The sequence below is a fragment of the Ursus americanus genome, chromosome 29 (genome assembly GCF_024610735.1).
Source record: "Ursus americanus isolate L20-20 chromosome 29, mUrsAme1.1.p, whole genome shotgun sequence".
NCBI lineage: Eukaryota > Metazoa > Chordata > Mammalia > Carnivora > Ursidae > Ursus > Ursus americanus.
In genome coordinates, this window is record NC_142155.1 from 18,184,244 (window position 1) to 18,201,720 (window position 17,477).

Consider the following 17,477-nt stretch of genomic DNA (forward strand, 5'->3'; position numbering starts at 1 on the left):
CTTGTTGAACCCCTCTCATGCTTTGACTTTCTCTAACTTCCCTGTCTGATTTCTAGACACAGATGGATTGAAGGGACTCATGTGACACGGGGAGGCACTCCTGGATGACTCTTTTCCCTTAAGGTCAGCTGATTTGGGAACTTGATTACATCCCCAAGTTTACATCCTCAATTGATGGTTGCCTGAATAACTGGGAGAAGGTGTTTGCACACCAAGGGCTGGGAATTTGGGGGCCTTTTCAGAATTTTACTGATCATGCTTGTGATCTGTGCAGCTACAAGCATTTTCTAATTTGGCCTCTAATCTCCAGTCTCTGCCTTAATACTCCCATAAATTCACATTACAAAGTAGGAGCCTCAATGAATCTTTCTAAAGCACAGTTCTGATTAAATTTAATATCTTGCTTAAATTGATAATAAAACAACCAACACTTTGAAGGTCTTTCATGGCACGTAGGTAAGGTCATTGAAAATCAAGATCTGTGTCACCTGTTTCTCTCTACCTTCCTTCACGCATCATTAAATCGAGAATTTACCCTGTTTGTCCTGTGTACAGCAAGCTCAGTGCTTTGGGTTCTCCTTCTTTTCCTTATCCTCATCTTTACACATCTCAAATGTTGTTTCGAGGCTGCATTCCAATGCCAGCTGTTCCAAAGAGCTTTGCATTGACCTCTTCTCTTTTGAATGCTGTTGTTTTATTTATTTTATTTTATTTTTTAAGTGGTTAGTGCTTCACCTTGGATTAAGGTAAGTAACAAATGCCTTGTTGCTCCCACTGGATGGCGAATTTTTCTAGGCCAGATCTGACTTTGGTTCATCTTTGTCTTTCTACAACACCGGATAGTACCTTGTAGAGATTTTATGTTGCAAAATGTTTGAGCCATTAACTAAAAATTAAAATAGAAACCAGAATGGGTAAGAATTCATAAATCTTCATTGTAAATGCTTAATTACATTTCCACGTCTTTGGCAGTTCAGGCTGCTAGTCTGTTCTTTCTTTTGTGGTTACTGTATTTCAAGGTCATTGACTCCAGAGCTGTGGTCTTTAAGTTAAACAATATTCTTCAAATGCTTACCTAATATTGAATGATAAGCTTATTTATATTTCCATTATATATAATTTTTTTTGGTTTACTGAGAAAAATGTTTTTTTCTGCTTAAATTTAAGAAAACGTTCAAGAGCTAGAGACATCTTATTTTCTCATTCACAGAGAGAGTTAACCGTTATCTAATATTAGTAATATTTCTCTACAAGTCATTCCTTGACTAGTGGGCTCTGTTGTATGAGTCATGTGTGACTCAGCGATTATTCTGGATTTTTAAATGAGTTACCATTTATTTAAGTGGGTTTCAGAAACATTATTAGTCATTCTGAAATGTGCAGCTTGCACATTTCCAGTTATGATTAATTAAAAATAAGAACAAGCAGATATTTACTTGGTAACTTTCTGAATTTTCAAAGGACTTTGGCATAATTATTTAATTTTATTTCATAAAGCATGTACCTCATCAGCTATGAAAAATGGTAACTTATTTTAGAGATCCTTTTTAGGACATACTGAAATAAGTCATTTTGGAAAAAAAAAGAATTAGTTTATGAATGAAAAAAGTGAATGAACTTATGGAAAAATGGATTATAAAATAAACTGAAGCAGAAAAAAATAGACTGAACTCTAAAACTGCATATTTGAACAATAATCAAAACCTTACAACTTAACTAAAAATAAACCACCTATTAAAACATGTTAAAGGGGAGAGAAAGAAGAGAGATGAGCTAGGTTTCCTCTCTCTACTGCTGATGTAATAATCCTTTAAAAGGATGTCTTTATTTTTGTGGGATAATGGTATCTGTTCCAAAAGTTGGTTTGCAAGTTTCTTGATTAGGATCTGGAATATATTTTCTCATAGAAGTAAAGTTACGGATGACGGTTGGGTTCCCTATGAGCTAGTGCTACAGAGGATAATAGTAGGTTTTGATGAACACACAGGACTTTGAATCAGAATATTGATGGTAGTGAGTACTTCTAGTCCTCTGTCTTTCTAATATAATCTCATTAAGTTCATAGTATTATATGTTTTTGTATTATCATGAATGTAAGTGTTATTGATTGCTTAGCCAAATATTATATTATGATTATTTTTGCTTTACTGCAACTCTTTGTTTTCCTTGGGGTGAACTGCACTTTATTTTTGTTCTTTTGCTTATCTCTCTATGAACTAATTACTAATTTGACCCTACACCCAGTCAATAGTCTAAATCTCTTCTTAATACATTTGGACCCACCAGATATTCTTACAAGGCTCATCCTTCTGAAGAATGTCTCCCAGATCTTCAGACGTGCTTCCTTCTGGAATGGTTCCCTTTGGGCCTTGGGTACAGCTGTCATTTGCGAACTCTGTTCCCTGCCCATGGTTGGGATCCTCTGTTTCTTGAACTACATTGTTTCTTACTCTTTGGTTTATTTTTGTTGTGGTGGAGAACATCCACTGCTAGTCTCTTGAGAAAGACGACGATAATGAAGGATGCCATGTTTTTTGGATGTCTTAGTATATCATTACATGTTTTCCATAGTTTGACTGCGTAGGTGATTTTAAATTGCTTTCCCTCAGAATTTCAAAAGCACCATTCCATTTTCTTCTACACTGTAGCTTTGCTTTTGAGAAGTCCAAGCCACTCTGAATCCTTACTCCTTTTTTTTGTAGCTATTTTTGTTTTCTACTGCTGTATACTAAATTACCACAAATTTAGAGACTAAAACAATGTCTATAATTATCTCATAGTTCTGTAAGTCAGAGGACAAAGTGGGTTTGGCCGGACTCTCTGCTTTTAGGGAGACACAGGCCAACACCAACATGTCAGCCAGTCTGGGCCCTCCAATGGAGACTTTGGAGAAGAATCAATTTCCAAGCTTTTTTAGATTTTTTGGCCAAATTTGGCCTTCATTTGTAGGATTCAGACTTCCATTTCCTTGCTAGAGTTCAGCTGGGGGCTGCTCACATTGCTTGTCAAGTGGCCTCTTCTATCTTCAAGTCAGCAATGAATCTTTCTGGTGCTTTCCATTCTGATTTTCCCTTCTGCTGCCGGCCAGAGAAAATGCTCTGCTTTTAATGGGCTGATGGGTTTAGATTACCCATTTAGATAATCTCCATATCTTTTTTAAAATTTATTTTTATTTTTTATTAATTAATTAATTAATTTTTATTATGTTCAGTTAGCCAGCATATAGTACATCATTAGTTTTTGATGTAGTGTTCAATGATTCATTAGTTATGTATAACACCCACGGCTCATCACAGCATGTGCCCTCCTTAATACCCAATCTTCACATCCTAAAAACCTGTGATATGGGATTTTAATTGCATTAACAAATCCCTTCATAGCAGTACCTGGATCAATTGAATAACCAAATGATGGAAATCTTGGGGGGCCTATCTTTAGAATGCTGCCCACCACAGTAACTCTGTACTTTGGAGTGAACTAATTCTACAGTTGCATAAATAAGTATGTATCAGTTGGGATACTTAGTAACAGAAATCAACTCTGATAGATTTAAACAGAAAAAGAATTGTAAAGATATCAGACAGCTTTCAGAGTCATCAAGGGAGCTGATACTGGCCCCAGGAAATGGAGAGAAACAGACTATGGCTAAAAGAATGGCACCCAACTGACCCTACAAAGATAGGTGATGTAGCTTGTCCCTGAATCACTCACAGGACACCAAACCCTGCCACTTCTGCCTCTGGAAACTGGATCTTTCAGCCACTGGTACCATGTCCAAAATGAAGTCTTCCCTGTCCCTGCTCCTTTGTCCAATAGTTTTGGACTGAGAATCCTGAGCAGACGACAGCTGAGCAGACGACAAATACCTGTCCCTAGATGAGGTGCATGCAGGTTAACTGTAGGGTTAGAAATGATGTGGGGGCGCCTGGGTGGCGCAGTCGTTAAGCGTCTACCTTTGGCTCAGGGCGTGATCCCAGCATTCTGGGATCGAGTCCCACATCAGGCTCCTCTGCTAGGAGCCTGCTTCTTCCTCTCCCACTCCCCCTGCTTGTGTTCCCTCTCTCGCCGGCTGTCTCTGTCAAATAAATAAATAAAATCTTAAAAAAAAAAAGAAATGATGGGTATTAAGGAGGGCACATATTGCATGGTGCACTGGGTGTTATACGCAAATAATGAATCATGGAACATTGCATCAAAAACTGGGGACGTACTGTATGGTGACTAATATAACAAAATAAAAATTATATAAAAAAAAGAAATGTGAGAATCTGATATTTTCAGCCTCTGGAGTGAAAATTAGTCTATTGCTACCACCAAGACTCAACATAGGTCTTTTTTCCCCCCAAACGTGGGAAGAGTTTTAGATTCTGGGCACTAAACAAAACAAAACAAAACAGCACCAATAGCCATAGGGGCTATGAGTAAACAATGCTGTTTATGAATCTAATTGAATTGATAAAGCAAGTAGCAAATCAAATATTTGTACTTTTAACATTAAAATGTCCCAGTTTTTTTAATAATATTTTTTATTGTTATGTTAGTCACCATACAGTACATCCCAAGTTTTTGATGTAAAGTTCCATGATTCATTACTTGCGTATAACACCCAGTGCACCATGCAATACGTGCCCTCCTTACTACCCATCACTGGCCTACCCCCCTTCCCTCTAAAGCCCTCAGTTTTAAAATGTCCTAGTTTTAATCATTTCTCTAAAAATTAAATTTCTATACGGGGTCTCGCATCATGTTCTGAGATATCTGGGCTACTTCCTTTCTCTTTTGGGTTCCTAAAAAATGATTAGGAGACAGTGAGGGCCTGAAGAGCAGAAGGCTGTTCTGGAGGGATCTGAAAGGCATCATCATCCCTCCCCTCTCAGCTCAGTCACAGTGATATCCCAGTGCCCTCAATGCCATCTTGTTTATTTTTTTGAGATAATTTTAAACTTACAAAAGAGTTTCAAAAATAGTATAGAGTTCCAGTATGCTCTTCTTCAAGCTTCCTCGTAGGTTTGCATCTTACATAACCACAGAACATTTACCGAAACAAAGAAATTAATCTTGGCACAATACTATTAATTAGAGAAATTATTTGTATTTCACCAGTTTTTCCAATGTCCTTTATTTGTTTCAGATCCCATCTTGCGTTTAGGAATGCCATCATTTTTATTTTTATTTTATTTTGTTTTATTTTATTATTTTATTTTATTTTATTTTATTTTATTTTATTTTATTTTATTTTATTTTATTTTATTTTTACTATTCCTGATATTCTACACACAGAAACTTTACAATTCTTACCTGGGTTAGTCATGCTAGGTGCTTAGTTGGAATTGAAGTATTAGGTCAGTTTTCTATTATAACAATTACAGCACGGAAGTGAAGAAGTTACCTAAAACTTGGAATATACCGCGGGGAGCATAAATAAGTGTAGGGGACTGTGGGTGGGTCTCCTTTTCTTTACTATATTTCATAATCACAGAAGATTAGAATTGGGAAGAATCAGAGAGATCATTCTACCCCAATCCTCATTTTGCAAAGGAACCAAGATCAAGAAAATTAGGTGATGTGTCTTTAAGGAATAAGGCTTTATCTGAACTCTGGTCTTTAATCTGCTGGCTTTTCCACTATAGCAGCAGTTCTCAGTGTGGTCTAGGGGCCCCCAGGAACCCCCAGACCTTTTGAGGAGACTATGAAGTCAGAACTACTTGCATAATCAGAGACTATGAAGTCAAAACTATTTGCATTTTCACTCTCATTCTCTCACGACGTACAGTGTTGTCCAGAGGCTGCATGGTGTGTGGTAAGCCAAGAGAATGAATGCAAAAGCAGAGATGAGAGTCTAGTGATTTTTGACTTCTAGATACTAAAAAGATTTGCAAAAATGTAAAATGGTGTCAAGCTTCTATTACTTTTTTATGCTTTGGGGAATAAAATATTTATGTTAACGTGTACTAGGCTCATTACTATTCTATTTGGAAATATGGTAAATGCTAATTGACATATTTACATAAATGAAAGATGGAATTCCCAATCATATGTAAGCACTGTCCCAGTATTTGGAAGGGTGTCATTAGTAAAAGAAGAAAACGTGGATAACACCAACTACCAAACTTATTAAATCAATGGTGTTAGAAAAATGTAGTCTGTGACACTCCCCTTCTTTTTTTTTTCTTTTTCTTTTTTTTTTTTTTAATGATTTTTTATTATATTATGTTAGTCACCATACAGTACATCCCCGGTTTCCGATATAAGGCTCGATGATTCATTAGTTGCGTATAACACCCAGTGCACCATGCAATATGTGCCCTCCTTACTACCCATCACTGGCCTATCCCATTCCCCCACCCCCCTCCCCTCTGAAGTCCTCAGTTTGTTTCTCAGAGTCCATAGTTTCTCATGTTTCATTCTGTGACACTCCACTTCTTTTTCTAAATAGAGCTCTGGCTGTTTTGGAGTAATTTTTAACTCATTATATGTGATTGCAAGCTCCTTATGTGCCTTGGAACTCAGATTTCATGCTCCTACATTCACGATTGACTCCATTTAACTTTATGGAGTTTGGCTAAATATATGAATAATAATTGAGAATGTTGTATTAAAATGACTTTGAACTAGTTTTTATTTTATCATCTCTACAAAATTGTCATGTACTTTTTTCAGGGAGTTGCATTGTCTGTACTTATTGCTTGATTGAATTTATAGAAGGGTCAGATGACAGGAGAAATTCCCTTTCCAAAGCAAATGAAAAGGACAACAACAACAACAAAAATCCTCCCATTCCCCGCCTGTGTGTATGTTTGTGTGTGTGTGTTTAAAGATTGATTGATTGATTGATTTGAGAGAGAGAGAGAGAGAAAGAGAGAGGAAGAGAGAGAGAATCCTCAAGCAGACTCCCTGCTGAGCATGGGGGTGGATGCAATGTGAGGCTCGATCCCAGGACCCTAAGATCATGACCTGAGCAGAAATCAAGAGTTGGCCACTGAAGTGCCTGAACCACCCAGGCACCCCCTACAATGTGTGTTTCTGCCCATTCGTGAAATGACTGATCCTCTACTCAGCCCTACCCAAACTATTATTTTAATGATAGATTTTAAATCTCAATCTTGTAAACAGATCTACTGTTTCCTTAGAAAAAGAGCTGTTTCTAGGCAGAATTGGGGAGAAGAGGAGGCTAGGTAGATGGAGGGAATTAACAGAAGATGTCATCAGGAGCTCTAGAACTACTGAGAGAGCCCAAATACTGCTCTTCACAATGTTTGGCTATGTTCTCTTCCACTAAGGGTGTCCATGGCAGTTTCTCTGGTTGTCTGTCACAATTGGATACATATGAAAGAGGAGCAAACCCCTGCAGCATCTAGAACAACCACAAATCTGGAGAAAGATAAAATGGGAGTATCCTTCTGTCATTGTTGTCAAGGCCTCCTGCTGACGCTACATTATGATTTTGTGATTGAGGGAGGTGGTTAGGAAAACTATTCTCCCCTCTGTACTCGTTTATTATTCTCACAAATCAGGCCCTTAGTCACGTTGGGCATGTTTTATCCTACTGCTTTAGCAGTTAGTGCTGGGAAGGCAAGAACTTCGTGTCTCATATATTGTTTTGTAACATATAATACACGTACACATGAAACAAAACCAAAATTATTGTGGGTTCATTTTCTCCCACTGTTTCTTCTACAGTGAAAGAATAGGTTTAATCTTGTACTTAATTTGCATCCTTTGCTCCTCCAGTCCTGTTAAATAATTCATCAGAAGGCAGTAACTTAGTGGTAAACAACCCACTGTTTCCCCTTGGTGGTACTTAGTAAACTTTAGCTGCTGCAATCTGTTCTCATAAAATGAATCCCATCATTCCTTTAATCATTTTAGCCACTCTTCCCTGGATTCACTCAATTAGATTACCTCTTTTTGGCAAGAGAAGTACTCGAGTTGAACAGTCTTCCCATATGTTGTCTCAGAAGAGGAGTAGGGGAAAGACTTGAATTGTACATTCATGGCTCAATGGCTGTAGTCATTTGCCTGCAACAGTCCCTGAATAGGGTAGGTATTGAGCAAGTGCTTGTGAATGAGAAATGTTGAATATGGACTTGTGACAATTCATTGTTTCATCTATCTCTTCAACCCTTTACTAACATTTGGTTTCTTGAAAATGGATTTTGTAACAGTAAGACTTTGAATGTATCTCATGCTAATATCACAGATTTGGTTATACACCATTTATCCATGCACAACAAGTGATTATGGTACTGCTTGCAGAATTGCCTGTGACGCGGCTCTTCACCAAGCAGGTGTGGGACTGCATCACGAGTAAGGGGATGAATAAGCGGACTGGCAAAAACCCGAGAATTTTCCACAAGGACATGAAATATATACACATGAATATGAATAAGTGAAATAGGGGATACCAGCAGAGTTTCCTTTAACCTGTATGGCTTCTGATGGGCTTGCATAAATGCAAAGGGACAAAGGTTATTGAAGTTTCCTCACTTTATATTTAGACCTATATTTATGCTTTCTTGGGTGCTGTGTTCTTTTAAGTTTGAGTCCTTTCCCATCTTGCCTTTGTGGTTGAGAGCATAAATTTTGGGGCCAGGCTATTAGAGCTCAGATCCAGGCGTGCCACTTAAGCTGTGGGGCTTCGGCAAGTTTATACATAAGATTTCTGTGCCTCAGTTACTCCATCTGTGAAATGGGGGTAATAATAGTACCTCATTAATTTTGGGGAGATCAAATGAGTTAGTATCTGTAAAGCCCTTAGATGTTCACCTCTACACACAAAGAACTATGTAAGTATATCTTATTTTATCTACTATAATATCGCAGCGGTGTTAAACATTTGTAAAATTCCTAAAGGTTTTGTCATGATTACAAGCTTTTACGACCAGAGTAGAGGAAGCAGTGTGGACGCTCCAGCTGCATCTAGGTCACAGCTCCAAAGTAAAGAGACCGAACCACACTATATAGGCAAAAGGGCTTTCACTGAAGAAGCTCAATTCGTGGGCCAAAGAAAAAGGCATTTTTGGAAGTTTTTTTTCCCCCTTTTGCTTCTTTTTCTAAAGTATGTTTGCTTAAAGACATATTACTTTAAAAATTATGATGCCATCAGAAACTTGTTTGTGATATAACGTAAAATATACTAAGGGACATGAGATATATATCATTTAGATTATTACCTACCATCCTTTATAACAGCCAGCATGCAATGGAAATCAAATTTTTCAAATGAGCTTGGGCCCTATTAGAGTTTAATATCTTTATTTTTTTAAATATTTTGTATATAGATTATAATTCTATTTTGCACAAAAAAACCGTTCATAAGTCATCTAGATTCAAGTAGAAGATACAACTTATCCTTAACTCTGTCTACTATCTAGGAGGCAGTGTGGTAGGAATGTTGTGTTCAGTTTGTGAATTGTTCTTAAATGAACACCCCTAGAATGATTCTCAACAAATCTGAAATAATATACATTATTTTCTAAAGTAGCAACCTGGTCAGAGAACACTCAAGTGTTTGGTATATAAATTGTATGAAGGGCTTTGACTTTACCTAAAAAGTAATCATAATCATGAATATAAATTGCCACTTCTGGGTGACGATGTCTGACAATAGATGTTTCCAGTCCTTTATCTAATAGAAAGAAAGCACTCGTGATAACTTCAGTAGCTGCAATGAATGACTGGAGCACAGAGGTTATCACTTGAGACTAAGTCATCATAAAAATTTGATTTAGAATGGCATGAGAGACTAGTTATTTTTTGGCAATATATACTTAATTGTCATAACAGGAGTCTGGCATTTTTTCCTTAGATAATAAATTCAGTGTTCCTCATACCTCATTCATTCAACAAAAGTATATTGATCTCTTATTATGAAATAGGCAGTGTTTCAGGTGCTCGGGTTACAAAATGGAATCCAAACCCTCTAGGAATTCACAGCTTAGGTGGGAGATAAAAAGACAGATAAAATACCCCATGATATGGTAAATACTATATAAAGTTACGTGACAAGATAAAGTGACTAACTGTACATAAAGAAATTACATAAGGCCTCTTAACCAAAAAAAAAAAAAAAGAAAGAAAGAAAAGAAAGAAAAATCAAGTAAACACAATTGAAAGAACTGCTTTTTGAAAAGAAAATATGAGCAATTCATCCCCCCCACACACATCAATTTTCAGTTTATTAAAGATATATATGCCCATGGTTTAAAGAGTCAAACAGTTCCTCATTCTACTTCTGTTTCCCTTCCCAAGACATCTAGTCTCAATTTCTTTAGCTGGATCTTTTTGTTTTAACTCAGTATCTCTAAAAATGGTAGTTATATCACTATTTACTCATCTTTAAGTTTTTGGCATTAACTATGGACTTCTCACATCGGATAAATGAGGATTTAGCTCTTTTTCCTTGTTCCTCCCCAAATACACATGCACACTTTCAATTCCTAGAGTTGTCCTAATAAAGCATGGTAATATTACTAGGATCAATCGTTAGTATTTACTTTATCATGATTATGTAAAGCTATCCACAGTTGAGCCATGTGGTATTATTATATGATTATTTTTCCTGGCCCATATCATTTTTTCTTTTCTGTGAGGTTAATAATTGTCTTTTTTTCCCTAGTTGCTTATGTATAAGGATCCTATGTATACATTAGAAATTCAGTTTCAATTATTCCCCATTCAGACACAAAAGATATTTTATTAATTTATTCTTTTTGAAAATTATTTCTTGAGCCTTTGCTGTGAAAATATCCGACAGTACTTTACTCTTGATATTCAGCTGTCGTTCTGAGATTTTACCTTCTCAATTTCCTGGGGATTCCCTTTATTCTCCCCCATGCTGGATCTGCTATTACTTGGATCTCTGTTTTTCTTCTGTATTAGTTTCCTATTTTGGAAAAACATATCCATCATTAGGTTTCCACGAAAGGGTATATAGAGTGGTATGTGAAACATGTCTTTATTTTGTTCATTTGATCGATAGTTTTGACTCAGTATAGCGTTATGGGTTAGGTATTTTCCCACAGAATTTTGAAATCTTTTCTCCCTTGTTTTCTAGCTTCCAGTGCTGCTATTAAGAAGTCTGGGTTCTTTTGAATTCTTCATACATTGTATGTGTTAGAGTTCAGAAATTTTATGATAATGAGTCTTGATGTGTATGAGTTTTAATCCATTTAGCTAATTATTCAGTGTAGACTTTCATTCTGGGAACAAATGCCCTTCACTTCTGGGTAATTACTTTTTGAAGATACTTCCCCTCTATTTTTCTCTATTTTCTTTTTCTGAAACTCTTATTATTCATATGTCAAACCTCCTAGGTTGGTCATCTTTTTCTTTTTTAGTCCCTTTGATCTTATTCTTTCATTTCTTTGCTTTTTTTTTTTCTTATTTCTGAAAAGTTCTACAATGCACACCGCATTGTTTCTTGACTTTTCTCACTGATTATTTAGGATTAGCTTTCTGTGGTTTGTTAAAAGTTTGCTACAATTTGTCCATGTGCTTTCTACCACCCAAATCTCTTTTCTTTGTCCCCATTTCTATTTCCTTTTTCGCTTATGCCCTTTAAATAGATTTTCTTTTTCTTTTCTTTTTTTGAACAAGCAAAAGTAAATGCATGTATTATATCTGACATCTCTCTCCAAAAGGCCTCGTCCACTTTTTAAAGAAAAGTTTATAAAGATAAAGGAGATCTTTTATCTTAAACAATCAAGTAAAAAAATTGGTTGGTTAATCAGGAAGGTCAGCTGAAATAAAGTACCCTAAAAAGGAGTACTTATTTAAAGATATTCTTTTAACTTAAATCATGTAATTATACACTTATCAGCCAATCTATTGATTTTGGATCAATACCTTGTTTGAGCATACATTCATTGATTTGAGTCTCATTGTCTCTCTTGCATGAACTGTTATCATAGTGTATCATATAAGACTAATATGAGATTATTTATTTATTTATTTAGTGATAAAGATCTTAAGACAAACCAAAAGAAAATTCTATACTTTAATAAATTATCTGAAAAATTTTTTAGGATTTATTTATTTATTTATTCGACAGAGAGAGACAGCCAGCGAGAGAGGGAACACAAGCAGGGGGAGTGGGAGAGGAAGAAGCAGGCTCATAGCAGAGGAGCCTGATGTGGGGCTCAATCCCATAACGCCGGGATCACGCCCTGAGCCGAAGGCAGACACTTAATTGCTGTGCCACCCAGACACCCCAATTATCTGAATTTTTTACAGGTGTATTACCTTAACAGAATTTAGCAGCGATTTTTATTAGACATCTACTGCTATTTACTGAATCCCTCGTGAATGGGATTTGTACCCTTGTAAAAGAGACCCCAGAAAGCTCTATGTGAGGGCACAGTGAGAAGACTGCTATTTATGAACCAGGAAGTGGGCCCTCACTGGACATTGAATCAGCTGGTGTCTTGATCTTGGACTTTCTGGCCTCTAGAATTGTAAGAAATACATTTTTATTATTTATAAACTACCTGGTCAATGGTATTTTTGTTAAAACACAGCAAACTAAGACTTATATCTTAGTTTTGAAGCAATGTTAAATATCTTCCTTTGAGTTAGTTTACATAATATTTAATTAAACTGCATATTTATAATAACTAGTGCAATTTGGATAAGTAGTTTTGAAAATAACTACAATTAATTTTTAGTAAATATAGAATTAGACTGCTGGGAGAAGTCGTGGAGGGGACTTGGTAAAGTAGCTAACCTTGAGGTTTAGAGTGAGGAGAGTCTAAAGACAATTTGATTGGGAGGTTGGAGATGATGGGGTACAAGTCTAGTGAGTACAACAGAATTGGAAGGGTGCTCAATGAATAAGTTGTCCCTGGAAATGAGAATATCTGAGTTGAGATCTCTCTGACTTATGGTGTGCAGCTCGTGCCACTATTGTGCGGATAAAACTGCTCTGCTTGTGACATGAAAACTCTTATAAATGAATAATAAAGGAGTTCTAACAACTTAGTAAGACTTAACCATTTATCTGACTTATTTTTCAGAAATGTACCGACTCCCTGTTTTATGATACAAGATTTTCATTTTATCTTGCTTATTAGAATTAGAATTAATTCTGAATTTGGAAGGCCAGAGAAAGAGGGTGTGGTTGTGGATATAAACAGTATGTAGGTTGTATTTTATATAAATAATATTGATTATCTGAAAACTTCAGCTATAATTTTTTTTACTTTGTCTTGATTTATTAAAGTTGATAAAGAAAATCAACATTGGGATTTGAGTGAAATTATGAAAATCAACTGAAAGTAATTAGGTAAACAGGTCCAATTTGATTTTTTAAGTTTTAAGAGAGAAATGAAAAGCTTTTTAGATACTAAGTTTTGTAATGAAAAATAGAGAACAAAATTTGTCAGCAGTATAGCAAGTGTTATAAACAGTGTGTTTGAATTCTATATTATGGTTTGACTGGAAGTAGATGCAGAGGGTAAACTGAGAAGATACTGAAATTTAGGAGGTAGACAAGAGACACAAAGATGGAGACAGGTGGAAAGATGAGCAAAGAAACAAAAGGAAGAGTAGAGTTGATTACAACAAACATAAAAATAATAAGTATGCGATTGTGAAAATAGAACGAGAGAGGCCTGGCTGATGGGTGGGAGTGCTGACCTGGGCTTCCTCAGGCCAAAGTCCAGGATAGAAGTGATCGTATATGGGGACTGTACACTTATACATGGAAAATACTTAGAGAGGATTTGATTTGATTTAGAACAACCTTCTACCCTCCGCCACCAACTTGGAGTGACAACTGAAGAAGGCAGAAGCATAATTTCAAACTCTCTTTGAGAAAGCATTTCCTGTTCCCTCCGACTGAGTTGGGGTTGTTTCTGGGAACACATGGGGCAACCTGTAGATCGTTCTATGTTCCTTGTGGCCACTGGGAAGGGCTGGGGTTTGTCGGAGACTGACATTTGTAGAATTAGAAAGGCTAAAGAGAGATGGTTGTGGTTATATAATGAAGGACCAGAATTAATTTAGAGGCTAGAAGGGACCCTAGAAAAGAAAGGAAAAGAAAAATGGGAGTTACAAATGAGTGGGTCTTTGCCATTGGTACAAATCTGGGTCACTTACAGCTGTATTTTTCCATTTTTGTTTTGTCTGTGGACCGTGATTGCATAGTTGTCCAATAAATGTGTCATCATCCAAAGCTAACAATAGATTTCATTCTAGAATGCAATTGTTATATAACAAAATTCAGTATGTTGGAGAAAAAGTCAATCAACACAGTTTTAAGCATTGTAATGTCCTTTGTGTGTAGGGATTCAGGCATAAATGAGCATTTGTCATCTGACTTTTCTAGTGCGATTCCAGCATAATTTGCCTTGGGCATGACACATCCGAGTCTGGTGTTTATCCTGTATTACCTGCCAGACCCCTCTGGAAAGAGCCTCCAGGGAATTCATCAGCTGCAGTGTTTGTTTCAGGTATACATATAAATACGTGTTGAATGCATTTGTTGGGGATATTGTGGTTTCCAGAGTCGACTTAAATAAAAAAGTGTGAGATGAATGATGAAGGGGACCTTCTGCAGGAGGTATGAAGTTAATAGTTAAAATGTTATTTACCAAAATACTGACAGCAAAGCTTTTTATTACTCTAAGTCAACTGTTTGAGTGCCAGGATGAATAAGGGCAGCAGGATTATACTTGTTTTATGTCTGCTTTGGAGAAGTTTGTCAAGAAACTCTCTCCTCTACTATGCATTGAGTTTATAAATATAATAAAAGCAAAATTTAGAATTTGCATTAGAAAAGCTCACTTAGTTTGAAAGATCATTGAAAATAACTCATTAGGCACTGGGTTTCAGAAGCATAAGGAGCTATAAAATTCTTTTATGCCTATTTTGGTTGTTATTAAGAGCACGATCTTTGTTTTTCTCAAAGCTTTTGTCTAAGTGTAATAAAAATGGTTTGAGGTTAAGTGGATAAAGGTGAGAACCCATTTTCAAATTATAATTGAAATGCATGGCATTTTAAATAGTGATAGCCTCTCGTCTGCTCTTGAATATATTAAAATACTCAGTTGTCAACATGTAGCATTTTTTTCCTTGTTTTTAATGTGTATGTACCCAACTTCTACTCTTGTATTTCTGACAGGCCATTCTGCAAGACTGAAATGTAGACTGGGAGGCACGCTGTGGTTGAGTCTGGGAGGATGTGGGTTTTCTTTAGATGAAGTTAAGAAAATAAAATACAAGAAGCAAAGCCACTATGTGCAAAGCATAGTTGTAGACCAACGCCCTGTGTTTGAAATAGTGGCAGAGAGAGAACAGACCCGATCCCCACTCCTCCATCTAGTGGAGAAGACATCTAGAAGAATGGGGTCACTGCTACGCATAATGAGTATTGGCAGTGCGCTTTGGGATGGAGACAGCAAATGTACTTTCCACAAGGAAACTGGGTAACAGTATGTGAAGAAGGGACTCGCTGGGGAGTAGCTGTGGCTTGTCAAGCAGTGTCCTGTCATTGGACATGTTTGTTTAATAGAAAGAATTTATCTGAAAGTAAATTTGTAGCTGCAAATGATGGCTTAGAGAACGTAATTAGTATGCACATTATTACCGTTTTGAGATAGTGGTGTCTAACTATTCAACTCCTTCTTGGTCTAGGTTTTACTACTCGTGAGCTTATGGCAAAACTGTGTTTGCCATCCCCACCTCCTGCAGTGTTAGCCAAGGATTCCAGGTGACCCAGCTTTTGTGAAAATCCTGAAGAGTCACAGTCTCCCAAGACTAGTCTAGGCCAATGTTGACTGGAGAGGAGAAAAACTAGCAGTATGGTTTCAAACTACGCAATTTTCCCAGCGAGAGACAAACCCTGTCTCTTGGGGAAAAATTCCTTGATAACTGGGATAGAACATTATATTTAATAGATCTAATAAAAGTGAGCCTTGGTGTCCACTTGACCCAACTCTCCATTGGATAGCCCCTGCGTTGCCCTGTGAAGGGTTGTATTCTCAGGAAGAGAAAGAATATGGGAAGCGGGAAGGAGAGGGCGTGTGACATTCCATTTCGAGTTAACTAATATCTGGAAAAGGACAATGATTTTGTTCCATGCCAGATGCTCTGGTAACGTGAGCAGCAGGAGCAGAAGGCTAGCTGCAAAAAAACACAGCAGCTGAACAAGGGCTCGGCGAATCAAAAGGGCAGATTGTATGTGTGAAGAGAATCTCCCAGGATGATTTCTTCCCCAACCTGAATGAATTCCTCAGTAGACTCTTCAGTGAGAATGAACAGTTACTAATCTTAGATTTGGTATTTCCCTAAAGAATATTTTACTGAGATTCTCTGTTGAAAACAATGTCAGAGAGTCATGTATTCAGCCAGATTCTTAGCAGTAGTGCACAGAAAATAGATCAAAAACACGTTCTTATTCCCCAAAGTAGACCCTGTGGGTGTATGAAGTTGCAAATTAGGGAAATGGCAGCGCATCATAATAATTAAAATCTATGTATCAAAAGCCTTGTGTGTGGTACTGAGCTGGGTGATACGCCAAGCGAGTTGGGGAAGAGCTGTTCTCTGCCCTGTAGGTGATGCTTATGCCTCAATATCTGTGAGGCAGACACAAAGGAAAACACCTGCTCTGGTAGACAGCGGGGTGATGCTTCCATATTGTAGAAAGAATGGATCCCATCTGGGTGAGACCAGAGGGTTCATCCTGCTTGGTAACCCGTATCATCTGTGTGTGTGTGTGTATGTGTGTGTGTGCGTGTGTGTGTGTGTGTGTGTGTGTGTGTGTGTTGGGCGTTAAGTGCAACTCTGTGGGAGGCTATGACTGACTTTCTAGAAGGGGGACTCAAGGCTAGAGATTTCCCTACCCCAACTTACCCTAATTGTCCCTGCTTTATGCTTGTCTGCAGAACTCTATAATGACTTCCTAATTCTATTTTTATATTTTAAATGTGTTTGGTCTCTTAAAATTCAGTTTTATTTTTAGATTCAAGGGTTTTAGTTCATTAGATATTTGTTTTTATTTACCTCGAATCTATCTCCTTTTAAGTGTCTCTCTCAATGTTAAAAATTAGGTGTGTGTTTCACACACAGAGTGGTTAAGAGTATACTCCTCGAAACCGGAAGGCCTGTGTTTTAATCTTGGCTCTACTTCTTACGAGCTGGGTGAGATGGGACAAATTATAGGGTTTCTCTGAGCTTCATTTGGACATTAATAGTACTGACTGGAAAAGATTTTGTGGAGAGATTAAATGAGTTAATACGTGTTCAGTGCTTAGAATAGCACTTAGAACATAGTGAATAATAGGAGTTCTTCATCATATATACTTTATTATGTTGTAGATGACCAGTAATCTCTCCCCTAGTTTTCATTTTTACAGCCTTGAAGAGTTTTGCACTTTTACTTTTACAGAGTAGAATTTTATTTGCCTTTCTGTGTGACAATAACAATTCCATGTGGTATACATTTATATAAACAAACACATATTGATCCACTTCTAGCC

The 17,477-nt window shown here is 36.9% G+C and overlaps 1 protein-coding gene across 2 annotated transcripts in view; it reads left to right on the forward strand.

Moving 5' to 3' along the window:
• Window positions 1–568: 568 nt before the first annotated feature.
• LGSN (lengsin, lens protein with glutamine synthetase domain) overlaps window positions 569–17,477 on the forward strand; it is a 44,033-nt gene continuing 27,124 nt past the window's right edge. The window contains exons 1-2 of one of the 2 annotated variants that reach the window (XM_045803100.2): window positions 569–746; window positions 14,327–14,450. In XM_045803100.2, coding sequence (XP_045659056.2) covers window positions 14,355–14,450 — 96 coding nt within the window. In that variant the 5' untranslated portion in view covers window positions 569–746; window positions 14,327–14,354. The remainder of the gene's footprint in view (window positions 747–14,326; window positions 14,451–17,477) is intronic. The other variant, XM_045803110.2, reaches the window with a different exon arrangement.